General features: G+C 47.3%; 2 protein-coding genes across 3 annotated transcripts in view; both read left to right on the forward strand.

Moving 5' to 3' along the window:
* The window catches only part of LOC144953760 (uncharacterized), a 25,619-nt gene extending 15,978 nt beyond the window's left edge, over positions 1-9,641 (forward strand). Inside the window, exons 8-9 of the mRNA XM_078884353.1 lie at positions 5,929-6,026; positions 8,279-9,641. Coding sequence (XP_078740479.1) covers positions 5,929-6,026; positions 8,279-9,383 — 1,203 coding nt within the window. The 3' untranslated portion in view covers positions 9,384-9,641. The remainder of the gene's footprint in view (positions 1-5,928; positions 6,027-8,278) is intronic.
* LOC144953751 (uncharacterized) lies at positions 8,279-14,584 on the forward strand. 2 transcript variants are annotated; one of them, XM_078884345.1, is made up of 3 exons: positions 8,279-8,359; positions 11,038-11,110; positions 13,077-14,584. In XM_078884345.1, exon 3 carries the CDS (start codon positions 13,105-13,107, stop codon positions 14,077-14,079), a length of 975 nt encoding a protein of 324 aa, XP_078740471.1. In that variant the 5' UTR covers positions 8,279-8,359; positions 11,038-11,110; positions 13,077-13,104; the 3' UTR covers positions 14,080-14,584. The 2 variants fall into 2 exon arrangements, with proteins under 2 accessions (XP_078740471.1, XP_078740472.1); XM_078884346.1 differs by having other exon boundaries at positions 13,095-14,584.
* The last annotated feature ends 4,960 nt before the right edge of the window (positions 14,585-19,544 follow it).

Here is a 19,544-nt window from a genome sequence, read left to right on the forward strand (position 1 = left end):
CACACACAGTGTACACAGTGTACACACACACAGTGTACACAGTGTACACACACACAGTGTACACAGTGTACACACACAGTGTGTACACAGTGTACACACACAGTGTGTACACAGTGTACACACACAGTGTGTACACAGTGTACACACACAGTGTGTACACAGTGTACACACACTGTACACACACTGCACACACAGTGTACACACACACAGTGTGTACGCACAATGTACACACAGTGTACACACACACACAATGTACACACACAGTGTACACACACACAGTGTACACACAGTGTGTACACACACAGTGTACACACACAGTGTACGCACACACAGTATATACACACACACAGTGTACACACACAAAGTGTGTGTACACACACAGTGTGAACACACACACAGTGTACACACAGTGTGCGCACACACAGTATATACACACACACACACAGTACACACACAAAGTGTGTACACACACACAGTGTACACACACACACAGTGTGTACACACACACACAGCGTACACACACACACAGTGCGCACACACAGTATACACACACACACAATGTACACACACAGTGTACACACACACAGTGTACACACAGTGTGTACACACACAGTGTACGCACACACAGTATATACACACACACAGTGTACACACACAAAGTCCTCAGGACGGCTGCTTGCGTTGTGGCCGAAACGTCGTGAGAATTGTTTTATTATGTTTTATTTTTATTACTTCCCTTCTACGTGACTTTACCGAAAGAACCAAAAAGTGTACGCACACACACAGTGTACACACACACAGTGTGCGCACACACAGTATATACACACACACACAGTGTACGTACACACAAAGTGTGTACACACACACACAGTGTACACACACACACACAGTGTACACACACACACAGTGTGCGCACACACAGTATACACACACACAGTGTACACACACACAGTGTACACACACACAGTGTAAACACACACACAGTGTGTACACACACAGTTTGTACACAGTGTGAACACACACACAGTGTGAACACACAGTTTGTACACAGTGTGAACACACACACAGTGTGAACACACAGTTTGTACACAGTGTGAACACACACACAGTGTGAACACACACAGTGTACACACACACACAGTGTGAACACACACACACAGTGTGTACACACACACACACAGTGTACGCACACACACAGTGTGCGCACACACACAGTATACACACACACAGTGCACACACACACAGTGTGTACACACACACAGTGTACACACACATACACAGTGTGCGCACATACACAGTGTGCGCACATACACAGTGTGCGCACATACACAGTATACACACACACACTGTGTGTGTACACACACACAGTGTGTACACACAAAGTGTGCACACACACACAGTATACACACACAGTACACACACACACTGTACACACACACAATAATGTCCACATCTATTCAAGGGAGGGAGCAATGGAAAATGAATCTGAATCAACTTAAACTCCAATCCCGCTCTGTGACGTCACCACTCAGCAATAACTCATCGGCGTAACACGCCAGCGGGAGGTGTTCCTCACTAGTGACGTCATGTCACCAAGGTATTCACCGCAACGCGCCCTTGAGCGTGACGTCACTTCTGCCTGGGTCATTTTCGTTATCTGTTCAAGTACTATCCTTATTTGGTCAAAGCCACACCCACTGACTGGTGGCTCATTAACATAATTTATTCGTGAAAGCTGTGACCGGTTCGGCACCCACGCCCATCCCTCCACGATTGGGCCAGGCTCATTAACATAATTTATGTAAGTTACAGAGTCGCTCATTGTGGGAGGTGTCTTGTAACCCACAAGTGACGTCATGTCACCTGCTGCTGCGCGTGACGTCACGAGGTAACGGAAAGTTGACGCTCCGCGCGGGAACTGCAATCTGAGGTGAGAAATTCTCATCGCGGTTGTGGTGGTTGTTGTTGTGGTTGTTGTTGTTTACCGAGGTAGCGCCTCGCTCTCTCTCTCGTAGGGATGTCAATTGAGTAGCAGCGAGCATGGAAGCGATGTCCATATTGAAACTTTACAACGCGGGGCCTTGCCTCCTGCCCTCGCCTGGTCGCGTTCGCTTCAATTATCTCGCTTAGTTGAGCAATTTCGATTTAAAGCTTTCGTGACTGCAGTGATTCATCTTCTTGGTTCTTTCGGTAAAGTCACGTAGAATGGAAATAAAACAATAAAACTATACAATTTAATTATGTTTTATATCACGTAGAATGGAAATAATAAAATACTATTCTCTTTTATTTGTATTATTTCCATTCTAAGTGACTTTATCGAAAGAACCAAGAAGATAGTTTAGCAATCTGTGGAAGAACGCGATCAGCCAGGCGAAGCGTTAGTTCTAGGTGAAGTCACCATGTAGGTAAGAAATGAATACAAATTCATAAAATAAAAGCACGACGTTTCGGAGGCAACACAAGTTTATAATGTAGACTGTAGCCTGGTTATTAAGCTGGGTGAGTGTACTGGCAGTCTATAATATAGACTGTAGCCTAGTTATTAAGCTGGGTGAGTGTACTGGCAGTCTATAATATAGACTGTAGCTTGGTTATTAAGCTGGGTGAGTGTACTGGCAGTCTATAATGTAGACTTAGCCTGGTTATTAAGCTGGGTGAGTGCACTGGCAGTCTATAATGTAGACTGTAGCCTGGTTATTAAGCTGGGTGAGTGTTCTGGCAGTCTATAATGTAGACTGTAGCCAGGTTATTAAGCTGGGTGAGTGTACTGGCAGTCTATAATGTAGACTGGTTATTAAGCTGGGTGAGTGCACTGGCAGTCTATAATGTAGACTGTAGCCTGGTTATTAAGCTGGGTAAGTGTACTGGCAGTCTATAATGTAGACTGGTTATTAAGCTGGGTGAGTGTATTGACAGTCTATAATGTAGACTGTAACCTGGTTATAAAGCTGGGTGAGTGCACTGGCAGTCTATAATGTAGACTGTAGCCTGGTTATTAAGCTGCGTGAGTGTACTGGCAGTCTATAATGTAGACTGTAGCCTGGTTATTAAGCTGGGTGAGTGTACTGGCAGTCTACAATGTAGACTGTAGCCAGGTTATTAAGCTGGGTGAGTGTACTGGCAGTCTATAATGTAGACTGTAGCCTGGTTATTAAGCTGGCCTGGTTATTAAGCTGGGTGAGTGTACTGGCAGTCTATAATGTAGACTGTAGCCTGGTTATTAAGCTGGGTGAGTGTACTGGCAGTCTATAATGCAGACTGTAGCCTGGTTATTAAGCTGGGTGAGTGTACTGGCAGTCTATAATGTAGACTGTAGCCTGGTTATTAAGCTGGGTGAGTGTACTGGCAGTCTATAATGTAGACTGTAGCCTGGTTATTAAGCTGGGTGAGTGTACTGGCAGTCTATAATGTAGACTGTAGCCTGGTTATTAAGCTGGGTGAGTGTACTGGCAGTCTATAATGTAGACTGTAGCCTGGTTATTAAGCTGGGTGAGTGTACTGGCAGTCTATAATGTAGACTAGCCTGGTTATTAAGCTGGGTGAGTGTAATGGCAGTCTATAATGTAGACTGTAGCCTGGTTATTAAGCTGGGTGAGTGTACTGGCAGTCTATAATGTAGACTATAATTTGCTGCATCAAGTGAGGCGTGATTTATTATTATTTTATTATTTTATTTCTATTTTGACTTTTATTAATTTTAATTTCATTTTTTACCTACGTGGTGACTTTACCGAAAAAACCTAAGAGTACGTTAGTTGGTGTGTTGACCGACTCTCTGTGTTGCATTACATGAAGTGTCTCTCTCTCTCTGTGCAGTCACCAAACCTCCAAGTCTCTCATTGACACAAGGCCGTCATTATAACATGTTATAATAAGTATAATATTATGTTATAATATATAATAATTATTATAATGTTATAATAAGTATAATATGTTATAATAATTATATTAATATTCATGAATTATAATGTTATAAAAAGTATAATATGTCATAATTATAATGTTATAATATGTTATAATAAGTACAATAATCAAATATGCCCCCCCAATATGTTTCTGTAAAAATATTTGTAAATAAAAATTGCGATGCTCTGTTAATAAAGACAACAATTTGCTTAACCTTGGCCACGAAATCTGGACTTGTCTTCATATCACAATGCATAGGTTCCTGTTTATAGGATTGCGTTGTACTTTATGAATCCCTAATCTCTGCCATTACATACTATTAAACAAGAAAAGGTAAAAAAGAAAAAGCAGAGCAATGTATTACAATACACTATTAGACATTATTGCATCAAATAAAACAAAGTGATCTTTTAAAAATATTTTAGGGAGGAAATGGCATGAAAATAGTTTTCAAATTTAGATATTTTTCTGGGGGGGGGGACCCCAGACCCGTGGAAGATTTGGTCCCCCCCAATGTTGACTCCATGGCTACGGCCTTGCATTGACATGCTAGTTTCTCTACCCCCCCCTCTCTCTATTTAAGGCCTCAACACAGAGGCGTTGTTTCTCTGTGTGCCTATGTGTGTCTCTCTCTGTGTCATCTCTCTCTGTGTGTCTATGTGTGTCTCTCTCTCTGTGTGTCTATGTGTGTGTGTCTGTGTCATCTCTCTCTCTGTGTCTATATGTGTCTCTCTCTGTGTGTCTTTGTGTCATCTCTCTCTGTGTGTCTGTGTGTGTCTCTCTCTGTGTGTCTCTGTGTCATCTCTCTCTGTGTGTCTGTGTGTGTCTCTCTCTGTGTGTTTTTGTGTCATCTCTCTCTGTGTGTCTATGTGTGTCTCTCTCTGTGTGTCTCTGTGTCATCTCTCTGTGTGCCTATGTGTGTCTCTCTCTGTGTTTTTGTGTCATCTCTCTCTGTGTGTCTCTGTGTCATCTCTCTCTGTGTGTCTGTGTGTGTCTCTCTGTGTGTTTTTGTGTCATCTCTCTCTGTGTGTCTATGTGTGTCTCTTTGTGTGTCTCTGTGTCATCTCTCTCTGTGTGCCTATGTGTGTCTCTCTCTGTGTGTCTTTGTGTCATCTCTCTCTGTGTGTCTCTGTGTCATCTCTCTCTGTGTGTCTGTGTGTGTCTCTCTCTGTGTGTTTTTGTGTCATCTCTCTGTGTGTCTATGTGTGTCTCTCTGTGTGTCTCTGTGTCATCTCTCTCGGTGTGCCTATGTGTGTCTCTCTCTTTGTGTCTCTGTGTCATCTCTCTCTGTGTGTCTCTGTGTCATCTCTCTCTGTGTGTCTGTGTGTGTCTCTCTCTGTGTGTTTTTGTGCCATCTCTCTCTGTGTGTCTCTGTGTCATCTCTCTCTGTGTGTCTGTGTGTCTCTCTCTCTGTGTGTTTTTGTGTCATCTCTCTCTGTGTGTCTCTGTGTCATCTCTCTCTGTGTGTCTATGTGTGTCTCTCTCTGTGTGTCTCTGTCATCTCTCTCTGTGTGTCTGTGTGTGTCTCTCTCTGTGTGTTTTTGTGTCATCTCTCTCTGTGTGTCTATGTGTGTCTCTCTCTGTGTGTCTCTGTGTCATCTCTCTCTGTGTGTCTATGTGTGTCTCTCTCTGTGTGTCTCTCTGTCATCTCTCTCTGTGTGTCTGTGTGTGTCTCTCTCTGTGTGTTTTTGTGTCATCTCTCTCTCTGCTTATGTGTCTGTCTATGTGTCTCCGTGTTTTTCTCTCAAATTGAGCAATCTTTGGAAGAACGTTATCAACCAGGTAGGGTGTTGACTGTTATGTTAGCTGACTCTAAGTTTAATAGGTTTTTTTTCCTCTTTCATTTGTACCTGATGATGATTGCTTGTGTTGCAGTTGAAACGTCGTATGCTATTATATAATGTATTTATTTATTCTACGTGACTTTACCGAAAGAACCAAAGAGTATCTTGCTTAAGTTTTAATTTCCCTTCACCTGGCTCGCTACTTTGTAACTTTGTTTTGTTTTAAATATTCACACAGTTTTTTTTTCATTTTTTACCAGGCCACGCCCGCTTGAGCTGCTGTACCGCTCTTGTTTTCAAAAGCGACCTGCCCACAACAACAATAACAACAAGGTGAGGCTCGTCAACAGCGTGGTGGTGTTCACTCTAGACACGTGGCGGTGTTCACTCTAGACACGTGGCGGTGTTCACTCTAGACGCGTGGCGGTGTTCACTCTAGACGCGTGGCGGTGTTCACTCTAGATGCGTGGCGGTGTTCACTCTAGACACGTGGCGGTGTTCACTCTAGACACGTGGCGGTGTTCACTCTAGACGCGTGGCGGTGTTCACTCTAGACGCGTGGCGGTGTTCACTCTAGACACGTGGCGGTGTTCACTCTACATGTGGAGGGGAAACCCGGGGATCGGGAAGGAAATCCACGCGACAACGGGGAGAGAGACACGTAAACTACAAATATACAGCAGGCGTCAGGGTCGGGATCGAACCCACGACTTCCTGTATGCCAGGACAGGTCGTTAACATTTTCACCACAGAGAGACACGCAGCCTCGGCTGTGTTGGTTGATCCTCAATGAATTACTTGGTGGAGTGAGGAAGCATTAATACTGAGCAGGTGAAGGTGGCCAGGCGTGGGTCTGGACACACCACCACCTGTGAACCGTGCCAGTGTGTGACAGTGGTGGAGCCAGTGGGGGTGGGGTGGCACATGCCCCCCCAACGATCCGATAGAAATCCCTAATTTCGATAGGATCAATGGGGTTTATTAGTAACTCGCTTCACTACCCGGCTTTGCCTGGGACTTGGATTTTTGTCTTGGATTAATTTAATATTCCCTCATAATTCAATGAAAAACCCTGAAAAAATTGATGCAAGAAAGAAGCTGAAACACTTCAATTTACCTAAATCGGATGTTTTCACTCAAGGAAATTCAACCTGAACCCACTGCTACATCAGGTCGATTTTTGCCACTCGGGAAGGGAATGACGTGGCGTTCACTTAGAAATTCCAGACAGCATAAGCTGTGAAAATTTCATGACGCCAGAGCTCAGCGTTGGAGACTTTTTGCTGCTTCACACAAACAAACAGGTGTAAGTTCTGCTTTATATTTAAGATGGCAGTTGTACCCGTTCTTCACATAGATTTGTATTGAAACTCCGAGAAGCCAATGGCTTAATCGGCCAGGAGCGAAGCGCCACCTAAAATCTCCCGACACGCTGTGAACAGCTGTAGAAGTACGGCGCGCGAAGAGCCATGTGGTAGGGGGGTAAGCATTGCAGAGCGCTTAGCTCAGGTGTGATGCGGGTTGATGCCACATACGTCATGGTCATTTCCCCCCCCCCCCTCCCCCAAAATACAAAAGTCTATTTTTCTTTCCTGAAGGCATCAACACGTTCAGCGAGCGCGATGACGATCACACGCGTCGAATGAAAAGCAAGGGACAAGTCCTTTCTCACTAACAACTCCTTTCTCACTAACAACTCCTGTAATTTTTCATTGCGGGAGGGGTTTCCCCCCCCCCCTACCTGAAAATCCTGGTTCCACCTCTGAGTGTGTGACAGTGTCAAGTTTGTATTTGCAGTAAAGTCTATTAACTCTATTGAGCACAGAGGTTATATCAAAACATTAGTTTATTTTAGTTTTCCTCTGGAACTCTTTGTAAGAATGGAGTCAGGAAGTGACCACAGCACACACGTGCAGCAGCTGAAGTCGGAACTGCTCATCCCAGCAATCAAGGACATCTCTGCCTGGCTTCACACCTCTAAGTTGTGATTGAACATTAATTTATGCATTTGTGCATGACACAAATAGTATTATTTTCAACACCCTTTGCTATGTCAGCTGAATTTAGCTTTCATAAATATTTATTTTGAAGCCAGACAGTTGAAATTGTCTTCTTGGTTCTTTCGGTAAAGTCACGTAGAAGGGAAGTAATAAAATAATAAAAATAAAACATAATAAATCAATTCTCACGACGTTTCGGCCACAACGCAAGCAGCCGTCCTCGCCTGAGGACGGCTTTTATTTTTATTATTTTATTACTTCCCTTCTACGTGACTTTACCGAAAGAACCAAGAAGATGGATCCCTGCAGTCACGAAAGCTTTAAATCGAAAGTTGAAATTGCGTGCTGAGTTTTGGGTTAACGTTCATTTTGAAGATACGAGGGCTTCCAGGCACGTTTCTAACCACTTGCCCTCTCATTGTGTGCCATAACAGCCCGTGTGATGAATTTGGGACACTTTTTCACTATATCATGAATATATGAATAAGTATAGACGTGTAAGTCATGTGTGACTGTATATGCATTCCTCTGTGCATCGATACTGACGTGTAGATGGTGTGGATATTCTCTTTTTTCTGTCTGCAGCTGTCGCTTCCTCTGCAGAATTTGTCTGATGGAGCAAAGGCACTCGGCGCGGCTCGGTGCAAAAAGGCATCAATGTGACTGGTGTGCATACAGCGCGGATTATCCTGCACATTTTACACAGCACCAGAGAACTCACACAGGAGAGAAACCCTTCAAGTGCAGTGTGTGTGGGAAGGCGTTTTCAGATTCATCTACTCTTGTAGGACACCAGAGAACACAGACGGGAGAGAAACCCTTCAAGTGCAGTGTGTGTGGGAAGGCGTTTTCAGATTCATCTACTCTTGTAGGACACCAGAGAACACACACGGGAGAGAAACCCTTCAAGTGCAGTGTGTGTGGGAGGGCGTTTTCATATTCATCTGCTCTTGTAACACACAAGAGAACACACACGGGAGAGAAACCCTTCAAGTGCAGTGTGTGTGGGAAGGCGTTTGCACGTTCATCTGCTCTTGTAAGACACCAGAGAACACACACGGGAGAGAAACCCTTCAAGTGCAGTGTATGTGGGAAGGCATTTTCAGATTCATCTGCTCTTGTAAGACACAAGAGAGCACACACAGGAGAGAAACCCTTCAAGTGCAGTGTGTGTGGGAGGGCGTTTTTATATTCATCTGCTCTTGTAACACACAAGAGAACACACACGGGAGAGAAACCCTTCAAGTGCAGTGTGTGTGAGAAGGCGTTTCCACTTTCACGAAATCTTCAAAGACACCAGAGATCACACAAGCATCAGAAGATCCACAAGGAGTGGAGTCTGAAATCAGCTTGTGAAAGTCAAAGTGCCTCAATGAGCCCATCCCTCATCAAACAAGAACCGGAAGAAAATCCCAGCTTGGACACTTTTAAAGAAATCAAGGTGAAATATGAAGAGGTGAAGGTGAAATGTGAAGAAGTGGTGGTGAAGAGCGAAGAAGTGAAGGTAAAATGTGAAGATGATTCAATTCCAAAATCGGACTTTCACATCGATGGAGACAACGTGAAGCAGGAGGAGAATTCTGACTGTGAGGCAGAGCGAGGCAACTCCCAGCAGTTTGTGGATGTGGAGGTGTGGGTGGACTTCCTCCGAGACAATACAAAGTCAAATGGAGACCCGGGAGATGCGTAAGCCTTAGACCAGTGGTTCTTAACCTGGGTTCGATCGAACCCCAGGGATTCGGTGAGTCAGTCTCAGGGGTTTGGCGGAGGTTAAGACACACACCTGACTCATGTGTGCACGTGCGTGCACGTGTGTGCACGTGTGTGCACGCGTGTGCACGCACGTGCACGGGTGTGCACGCACGTGCACACACGTGCACGCGCACGCACGCGCACGCACACACGTGCACGCGCACGCACACACGTGCACGCGCACGCACACGCGTGCACGCACGGGCACGCACGCGCACGCACGTGCACGCGTGTGCACACACGTGCACGTACTGGCAGTCTATAATGTAGACTGTAGCCTGGTTATTAAATTGGGTGAGTGTACTGGCAGTCTATAATGTAGACTGTAATTTGCTGCATCAAGTGAGGCGTGATTTATTATAATTTTATTATTTTGTTTCTATTTTTACTTTTATTAATTTTAATTTCATTTTTTACCTACGTGGTGACTTTACCGAAAAAACCTAAGAGTACGTTAGTTGGTGTGTTGACCGACTCTCTGTGTTGCATTACATGAAGTGTCTCTCTCTCTCTGTGCAGTCACCAAACCTCCAAGTCTCTCATTGACACAAGGCCGTCATTATAACATGTTATAATAAGTATAATATTATGTTATAATATTTATTAATTATAATGTTATAATAAGTATAATATGTTTTAATTATTATATTAATATATATTAATTATAATGTTATAATAAGTATAATATGTCATAATTATAATGTTATAATATGTTATAATAAGTGTAATAATCAAATATGCCCCCCCAATATGTTTCTGTAAAAATATTTGTAAATAATAATTGCGATGCTCTGTTAATAAAGACAACAATTTGCTAAACCTTGGCCACGAAATCTGGACTTGTCTTCATATAACAATGCATAGATTCCTGTTTATAGGATTGCGTTGTACTTTATGAATCCCTAATCTCTGCCATTACATACTATGAAACAAGAAAGGTATTACAATACACTATTAGACATTATTGTATCAAATAAAACAAAGTCCATCCCATGTGCTAGTGAACTTTTAAAAATATTTTAGGGAGGAAATGGCAGGAAAATAGTTTTCAAATTTAGATATTTTTCTGGGGGGGGGGCGACCCCAGACCCGTGGAAGATTGTCCCCCCCAATGTTGACTCCATGGCTACGGCCTTGCATTGACGTGCTAGTTTCTCTACCCCCCCCCCTCTCTATTTAAGGCCTCAACACAAAGGCGTTGTTTCTCTGTGTGCCTATGTGTGTCTCTCTCTGTGTGTCTTTGTGTCATCTCTCTCTGCTTATGTGTCTGTCTATGTGTCTCCGTGTCTCTCTCAAATTGAGCAATCTTTGGAAGAACATTATCAACCAGGTAGGGTGTTAACTGTTATGTTAGCTGACTCTAAGTTTAATAGGTTTTTTTTCTCTTTCATTTGTACCTGATGATGATTGCTTGTGTTGCAGTTGAAACGTCGTATGCTATTATATAATGTATTTATTTATTCTACGTGACTTTACCGAAAGAACCAAAGAGTATCTTGCTTAAGTTTAAATTTCCCTTCACCTGGCTCGCTACTTTGTAACTTTGTTTTGTTTTAAATATTCACACAGTTTTTTTTTTCATTTTTTACCAGGCCACGCCCGCTTGAGCTGCTGTACCGCTCTTGTTTTCAAAAGCGACCTGCCCACAACAACAATAACAACAAGGTGAGGCTCGTCAACAGCGTGGTGGTGTTCACTCTAGACACGTGGCGGTGTTCACTCTAGACACGTGGCGGTGTTCACTCTAGACGCGTGGCGGTGTTCACTCTAGACGCGTGGCGGTGTTCACTCTAGACACGTGGCGGTGTTCACTCTAGACACGTGGTGGTGTTCACTCTAGACGTGTGGAGGTGTTCACTCTACATGTGGAGGGGAAACCCGGGGATCGGGAAGGAAATCCACGCGACCACGGGGAGAGAGAGAGAGAGAGACACGTAAACTACAAATATACAGCAGGCGTCAGGGTCGGGATGGAACCCACGACTTCCTGTATGCCAGGACAGGTAGTTAACATCTCACCACAGAGAGACACGCAGCCTCGGCTGTGTTGGTTGATCCTCAATGAATTACTTGGTGGAGTGAGGAAGCATTAATACTGAGCAGGTGAAGGTGGCCAGGCGTGGGTCTTGACACACCACCACCTGTGAACCATGTCAGTGTGTGACAGTGGTGGAGCCAGTGGGGGTGGGGTGGCACGTGCCCCCCCAACGATCCGATAGAAATCCCTAATTTCGATAGGATCATTGGGGTTTATTAGTAACTAGCTTCACTACCCGGCTTCGCCCGGGACTTGGATTCTTGTCTTGGATTCATTTAATATTCCCTCATAATTCAATGAAAAACCCTGAAAAAAATTGATGCAAGAAAGAAGCCGAAACACTTCAATTTACCTAAATCGGATGTTTTCACTCAAGGAAATTCAACCTGAACCCACTGCTACGTCAGGTCGATTTTTGCCACTCGGGAAGGGAATGACGTGGCGTTCGCTTAGAAATTCCAGACAGCATAAGCTGTGAAAATTTCATGACGCCAGAGCTCAGCGTTGGAGACTTTTTGCTGCTTCACACAAACAAACAGGTGTAAGTTCTGCTTTATATTTAAGATGGCAGTTGTACCCGTTCTTCACACGGATTTGTATTGAAACTCCGAGAAGCCAATGGCTTAATCGGCCAGGAGCGAAGCGCCACCTAAAATCTCCCGACACGCTGTGAACAGCTGTAGAAGTACGGCGCGCGAAGAGCCATGTGGTAGGGGGGTAAGCATTGCAGAGCGCTTAGCTCAGGTGTGATGCGGGTTGACGCCACATACGTCATGGTCATTCCCCCCCCCAAAATACAAAAGTCTATTTTTCTTTCCTGAAGGCATCAACACGTTCAGCGAGCGCGATGACGATCACACGCGTCGAATGAAAAGCAAGGGACAAGTCCTTTCTTACTAACAACTCCTTTCTCACTAACAACTCCTTACTTACTAACAACTCCTGTAATTTTTCATTGCTGGAGGGGTTTCCCCCCCCCTACCTGAAAATCCTGGCTCCACCTCTGAGTGTGTGACAGTGTCAAGTTTGTATTTGCAGTAAAGTCTATTAACTCTATTGAGCACAGAGGTTATATCAAAACAGTAGTTTATTTTAGTTTTCCTCTGGAACTCTTTGTAAGAATGGAGTCAGGAAGTGATCACAGCACACACGTGCAGCAGCTGAAGTCGGAACTGCTCATCCCAGCAATCAAGGACATCTGTGCCTGGCTTCACACCTCTAAGTTGTGATTGAACATTAATTTATGCATTTGTGCATGACACAAATAGTATTATTTTCAACACCCTTTGCTATGTCAGCTGAATTTAGCTTTCATAAACATTTATTTTGAAGCCAGACAGTTGAAATTGTGTGCTGAGTTTTGGGTTAACGTTCATTTTGAAGATACGAGGGCTTCCAGGCACGTTTCTAACCACTTGCCCTCTCATTGTGTGCCATAACAGCCCGTGTGATGAATTTGGGACACTTTTTCACTATATCATGAATATATGAATAAGTATAGACGTGTAAGTCATGTGTGACTGTATATGCATTCCTCTGTGCATCGATACTGACGTGTAGATGGTGTGGATATTCTCTTTTTTCTGTCTGCAGTTGTCGCTTCCTCTGCAGAATTTGTCTGATGGAGCAAAGGCACTCGGCGCGGCTCGGTGCAAAAAGGCATCAATGCGACCGGTGTGCATACAGCACGGATTATCCTGCACATTTTACACAGCACCAGATAACTCACACAGGAGAGAAACCCTTCAAGTGCAGTGTGTGTGGGAGGGCGTTTTCACGTTCAGCTAATCTTGTAACACACAAGAGAATACACACGGGAGAGAAACCCTTCAAGTGCAGTGTGTGTGGGAAGGCGTTTTCATATTCATCTGCTCTTGTAACACACAAGAGAACACACACGGGAGAGAAACCCTTCAAGTGCAGTGTATGTGGGAAGGCATTTTCAGATTCATCTGCTCTTGTAAGACACAAGAGAACACACACGGGAGAGAAACCCTTCAAGTGCAGTGTATGTGGGAAGGCATTTTCAGATTCATCTGCTCTTGTAAGACACAAGAGAACACACACAGGAGAGAAACCCTTCAAGTGCAGTGTGTGTGGGAGGGCGTTTTCACGTTCAGCTAATCTTGTAATACACCAGAGAACACACACGGGAGAAAAACGCTTCAAGAGCAGTGTGTGTGAGAAGGCGTTTACACTTTCACGAAATCTTCAAAGACACCAGAGATCACACAAGCATCAGAAGATCCACAAGGAGTGGAGTCTGAAATCAGCTTGTGAAAGTCAAAGTGCCTCAATGAGCCCATCCCTCATCAAACAAGAACCGGAAGAAAATCCCAGCTTGGACGCTTTTAAAGGTATCGAGGTGAAATGTGAAGAAGTGATGGTGAAGAGCCAAGAAGTGAAGGTAAAATTTGAAGATGAAGATTCAACTCCCAAATCGGACCTTCACATCGATGGAGGCAACGTGAAGCAGGAGGAGAATTCCGACTGTGAGGCAGAGCGAGGCAACTCCCAGCAGTTTGTGGATGTGGAGGTGTGGGTGGACTTCCTCCGAGACAATACAAAGTCAAATGGAGACCCGGTAGATGTGTAAGCCAGTGACGATGTCGCTCCAATAGATGCACCTTTGTCACAGGCCTTTAATGACAAGAATGTGAAGTTGAACACTCAATTTCTAGGTTAAACCTGCAGGGTAAGAGCGGCCAGTCTTTGTGGACCTGTGTGTTGGGTAGATCTCTAACCAGGAGCGAGAGCCAATGAGCTCCCAAGCATTCACTATGTTATCATAATTGCATTTATATTGTGCTTGCTTAATTGCCTCGGCAATTCGTAGTTTTGTATCGTTTCTCGTCTCAAACACTCGAAGAGCATCCCCAAGTAGCAGCTGCCCCTGTGTGGCACAAGGTGGTGGCCCTGCACCGACCTGCATGTGGACAAGAGCCTGTCAGTGGGGGGCGATGGTTGATGTGGCATCTCAGTTGTGGAGTTTGCAGGTAATGTTTGGAATTTGCAAAATTTTTACCCAGATGCCAGCATGCAATGGCCGACTCGTTTTAAATGGTGCATTAGTATGTTGTACATATGAAGTGTAATAAACGACTGGACCACGATGTCTGGCTCAGTGTCCTTTATTCGGTTCGTGCTGTACACCCACACGGCTGTCTTTACTCTGTAGCTTCTCCACGGTGCTGACTCCAATGTCGGCCCGATCCACAACAGCAGCCCCGCTGCTGTTTCTCTCACACAGCCCCCCTTGGCTGTACTCGCTGCAACTCCTCTCTCTCCACCTCCTGGCAGCCTCGTGCTGTCTCTCTCTCTCTCCGCAGCTCCTCCTGGCAGCCACACCGCTGCCTCTAACATGCAGCCCTCTCTCTCTCTCTCTCTCCACAGCTCCTCCTGGCAGCCACACCGCTGCCTCTAACACGCAGCCCTTCTGGCTGTCTCCTCTGCAGCTGCACACCACTCCGCAGCTTCCTCTTCTCTTCGGGGTTGGCTCCCGATGGCCGTCGGCGCCCCCCCTCTCCACACTCGCCCGCGTGGCCTCACTCTTTTCCGCTCACACCCCGACTGACTTCTCCTTCCGGTTTACGCGCTTAAGGACCCCCTACCTTTCACCCACGTCACCTGGCTCCGCCTCCTCGTGACGTCACATCCGGAAGGTCGCTTTCGCCCGCATTACACCACCCTCCCCCATAGAAAAAACCCAGCCGACCTCGGCTGAACAACACCAAAGCGTAATGCGGTGAACCGACCTTCCCCCTTAAAGGACACTAAGCATGCAATATAACAACAAGAACAACACACAAGTAACATCGACGAACGTACGGAAGCATGCGATAAATACGACGGCAAGAACAAGAACAATAAGAACATACAATCAACGAAACGTAAGCGATTTGGAATGAGTGCGGGTCGCCGGCCCGTCCCGGACGGTCGGCGGCCCGCTTGTAGAACGGGGACGCGATGGAACACGAGAAATGACAGGGGGTAATTCCCCTGCTGCGATTGGAAGTCCACCGACATCTCGTGTCCCTGACGAATCAGTCTTGGTCATATTCCGCGAATGCGCCTGCAGCGGGGTCGGAAGGGTCGCCGGGCTAGAAGGTCCCGCAGCCTTGGCAGGCGCCCTCCGAACAGGCCCACTCCTCCCCCGCGGTGTCACGGTCGGCCTGTCTGGAACAGGTACGACAGGCGCTCCAGCAAGATCAATGGACGCAGGCGGGGAAGAGTCAGAGTCAGCAGCAACAGACCCCGGCAAGGCAACATTGGGAGATGACGCATCACGTAGGGGAGCAACATATGGTTTCAACCGCGACGTATGAACAAACCAACGGCGAGAACCAAACAGAACGCGCGCCGACTGTGGATTGGGAACCTCAATGAGGCGCACAGGACCATGCCAAGGTTTGTGCAGTTTAGGAGAGGTCCCCGGCCGCACCTGCGGGCAATGGAGCCAGGCCAGGTCTCCCACCTTCCAGGGGCACTCCCCCTCAGACCGCCGAGCATACCGCTCGTTCCGGGCCTGGGCTTTGGCCGTAGCCACGCGGGCGTTTTCCCGCGCCTCCGTAACCCGGCGAACCGTGTCCTGAATGTATTCAGGGAGTGGTTTACGAGGTCCCTTCACCCCAGTACCCAATTGCACATCCACCGGAGGCACGTTTTCCCGACCATACATAAGGTAAAACGGCGAATACCCTGTAGCCGCATGGGGCGTCATCCTGTACGCCGAAAGCACTCCGGGGATGTGCAGATCCCAATCTGATTGTTGTTCACTCACGGTATGGCAAAGCATGGCAGACAATGTCCTGTTCAGCCGCTCAACCATACCATCCGTCTGCGGATGGTATGGAGATGTCCGTATCTTCTTAGTCCCAAGGCCTGCGCACACTTCAGCCAATAATTTAGAAGAGAAATTTCGGCCCTGGTCCGTGAGGAGTCTCTCCGGCGCCCCCTTATCCATAATGTACCCAAACAAAAAGGCGTCGGTGATGGCCGCGGCCGACTGATCGGGCAACGGCCAGGCCATCGGCCAACGGGAGAGATACTCAACCCCTACCAGCAAATATTTATTTCCCCTCGCCGATGGTGGGAAGGGTCCCAATATGTCCAGTGCCACCAATTCATTGACTCGAGACACCTGAATCGACTGGAGAGGCGGCACGTAAGGATGTTTAGGCGGCTTACGCCGGGCGCATTCAGGGCACGCGCGCACGTGCCCTACGACATCTGTCGCCATGCCGTGCCAAAAATAATGACGTTGTAACGTCAACAAGGTCTTCTGCACCCCTAAATGTAAGAGAGTGTCACAATGGAGGGTTCTAATCAACTCGAATCGCAAGGACGTTGGTACCACCAGGCGCCAACGTTCCTGGAACCCCTCCCGCCACATAAGCAGACCATCTCGGAGAGCGGTTTGCGGCCCCACAGCCGTACTCGGACTCCCATTGTCCTTAGCAGACCGCTTCCGCAAGGACACCAATGACTCATCCATCATCTGTTCCCGGATCCAGACAGACCGCGGCAGATTCAAAACCCCGTCAGCCGGTCCCGGTTCCATCGGAGTGTCCGACTTCTCGACGGCCAACGTAAGCGGCTGAGGGGGGTTTGGAATCGGCGAACACCTATGCGTCCCCGACTCACATTTACAAGGGGCGCGCCGCGGTAATCTGGAAAGTGCGTCAGCGTTCGCATGGCGCACTCCCTTCCGATGTTGAATTTGGAAGGAAAATTCCTGTAGCGTGTCCAACCAACGTGCCAACTGTCCGGATGGCTGGTCAATTTTAAGGGCATATTGCAAGGCCGCATGATCCGTACGCACAATAAAAGAACGACCGTAGAGGTATGGTCGAAATTGCCGTAGGAAAAAAACAACCGCCAATAGTTCTCTGCGAGTGACACAGTAGCGGGTTTCCGCAGGAGACAAGACTCGGCTACCATACGCCACGACACGCTCTACACCCCCTTTAGACTGTGATAACACCGCCCCAATACCTGTGTCACTCGCGTCCGTATCAAGAATGAATGGGTGATCGAAATCGGGATAATCCAATGTTGGGGCCGTGGCCAATAGATCACGCAGACTCCGAAAGGCCGCCTCCTCCGGCTGTCCCCAAACAAACTTCCGTCCTTTACCCGTAAGGAGATGCAAAGGCCTCGCAATCGTCGCAAACCCCGGCACAAATCTTCGGTAATACGAGGCAAATCCCAAAAACCGCCGAACATCCCCCACGGTGGCCGGAGTCGGCCAATCCCGGACGCACGCCGTCTTTTCCGGATCCGTGGACACTCCCTCAGCGCTCACAATGTGCCCCAAATAGCGGACGGACCGTTGCAGTAGGTGACATTTCTTTGGTTTGAATTTCAATTTGGCAGAACGCATCCTCGTGAACACTGTCTCCAGCCGCGTCAAATGTTCATCGAATGTGCGGCTGAAGACAATGATATCGTCCAAATATATAAGACATGTCTCCCACTGCAACCCCGTCAAAACGAGCTCCATCAATCTTTGAAATGTAGCAGGGGCCGCATTCAATCCCATCGGGAGACAGTTGAATTGAAATAACCCCTGCGGCGTACGGAATGCGGTTTTCTCCCGTGAGGACTCGTCAAGGGGAAGCTGCCAAAATCCCGAAGAGAGGTCCAGTGTGGAAAAGAACTTAGCCCCCGACAATGCGTCGAGGGAGTCATCCATACGCGGCAGGGGGTACGCATCTGCCACCGATATCTTATTCAATTTGCGGAAATCAACACAAAATCGCAATTTGCCATCCTTCTTCTTAACCAAGACGACTGGAGCGCCCCATGGGCTGTTAGATGGCGATATAATGTCCGCAGCCAACATGTCTTCCACTGCCCCCCGTACGTGTTCTCGCTCCGCAGGACTCATCCGATGCGAATTTAATCGAATAGGGGCAGCATCGCCCGTCTCAATGTGATGGTAAAGCAACGAAGTGCGGCCCAAATCCAAATCATCGGAGCTGAACACATCGGAATATGTCAACAACAATTTACGCAGCTCACCACGTTGCTCCATGGACAGGGAAGAATTTTCGTCACATAAATGAGCAACCCAACGATCATCCGAACTCCTTGGCTCGGAAACCCCAGCAACAACTCCCCGGCTATGTGGACAATCATGGGTCGCAAACGCCGTAGTGGCATGTGCCACAACCGTACCGGCCGGGACACGGACGTTTTCTCCCCCCGCATTAAGCACCTGTAAAAACGGTAATTGATCCGGCCGGACGATGGTCTGTGCCCCCACTAACGCCAACCCGGTTGTTATCGCGGCGGACGGTGACAACAAGACCCCTACTGCTCCTAGCCGATCAGGCAGGGGCTTCCGATACCGCAAGGGTATAAGCATCTGTGTACCAGGTGGGATGTCCACAGATGCGACGGACAGCGCCTGCACTTGTACGGTCGAAGCAGGTCGCCCCCAGGGCGACGGCAGAAACGAGATTTGACGGCCCCCCGGCAGTTCAATACAATTCTCATTGATTTTGATCAAAATGGGCATCTTAGCCAAAAAATCGGTGCCTAACAAACAAGGAACCGCCAAAGATCTCGATATCAACACAACACCCGAGGCCGACACATCCCCAATAGATATCTTAGCATCCACCTGACCCACGATACCCATGCTACCCCCGTTCGCAGCGACGCACGACCCATAAACCGGACGCACAGCCCCCGGCGGAATGCCCAACAGATGGAAAATGACATCCGATATAATAGTCGCAGACGCCCCCGAGTCGACCAAAATGCGCACGTCCACACCTTGTATGGACCCCGGTACAGTGGACGAACCCGTAGCGGCCGCGACAACTCTCCGTGCCAATTTGCGCCACTGCGTAACTGAATGACAAGGCCCCGTCGATGGCCTTTCTTTAACAACAACAACAGGATCGCGCAACACAGGTGGTGGGTGAGGTGGAAAGCCTTGCCGAGTGTCTGGTGCGTGCCGACATGCCTGTTTCGGAGGATCTTTAGCCGACTTGACCGGTGCCGAGGCCTCCTGCTGCGGCGGAGCCGGGAAGCGGGCCCAGCAGTCTCTGG

This window comes from Lampetra fluviatilis, chromosome 82 (assembly GCF_964198595.1).
Source record: "Lampetra fluviatilis chromosome 82, kcLamFluv1.1, whole genome shotgun sequence".
NCBI classification, from domain to species: Eukaryota; Metazoa; Chordata; class Hyperoartia; order Petromyzontiformes; family Petromyzontidae; genus Lampetra; species Lampetra fluviatilis.

What these genes read in the sequence shown, in the direction of transcription:
- LOC144953751 (XM_078884345.1), top strand. Translation starts at nt 13,105, where the DNA reads ATGGAGCAAAGGCACTCGGCGCGGCTCGGTGCAAAAAGGCATCAATGC.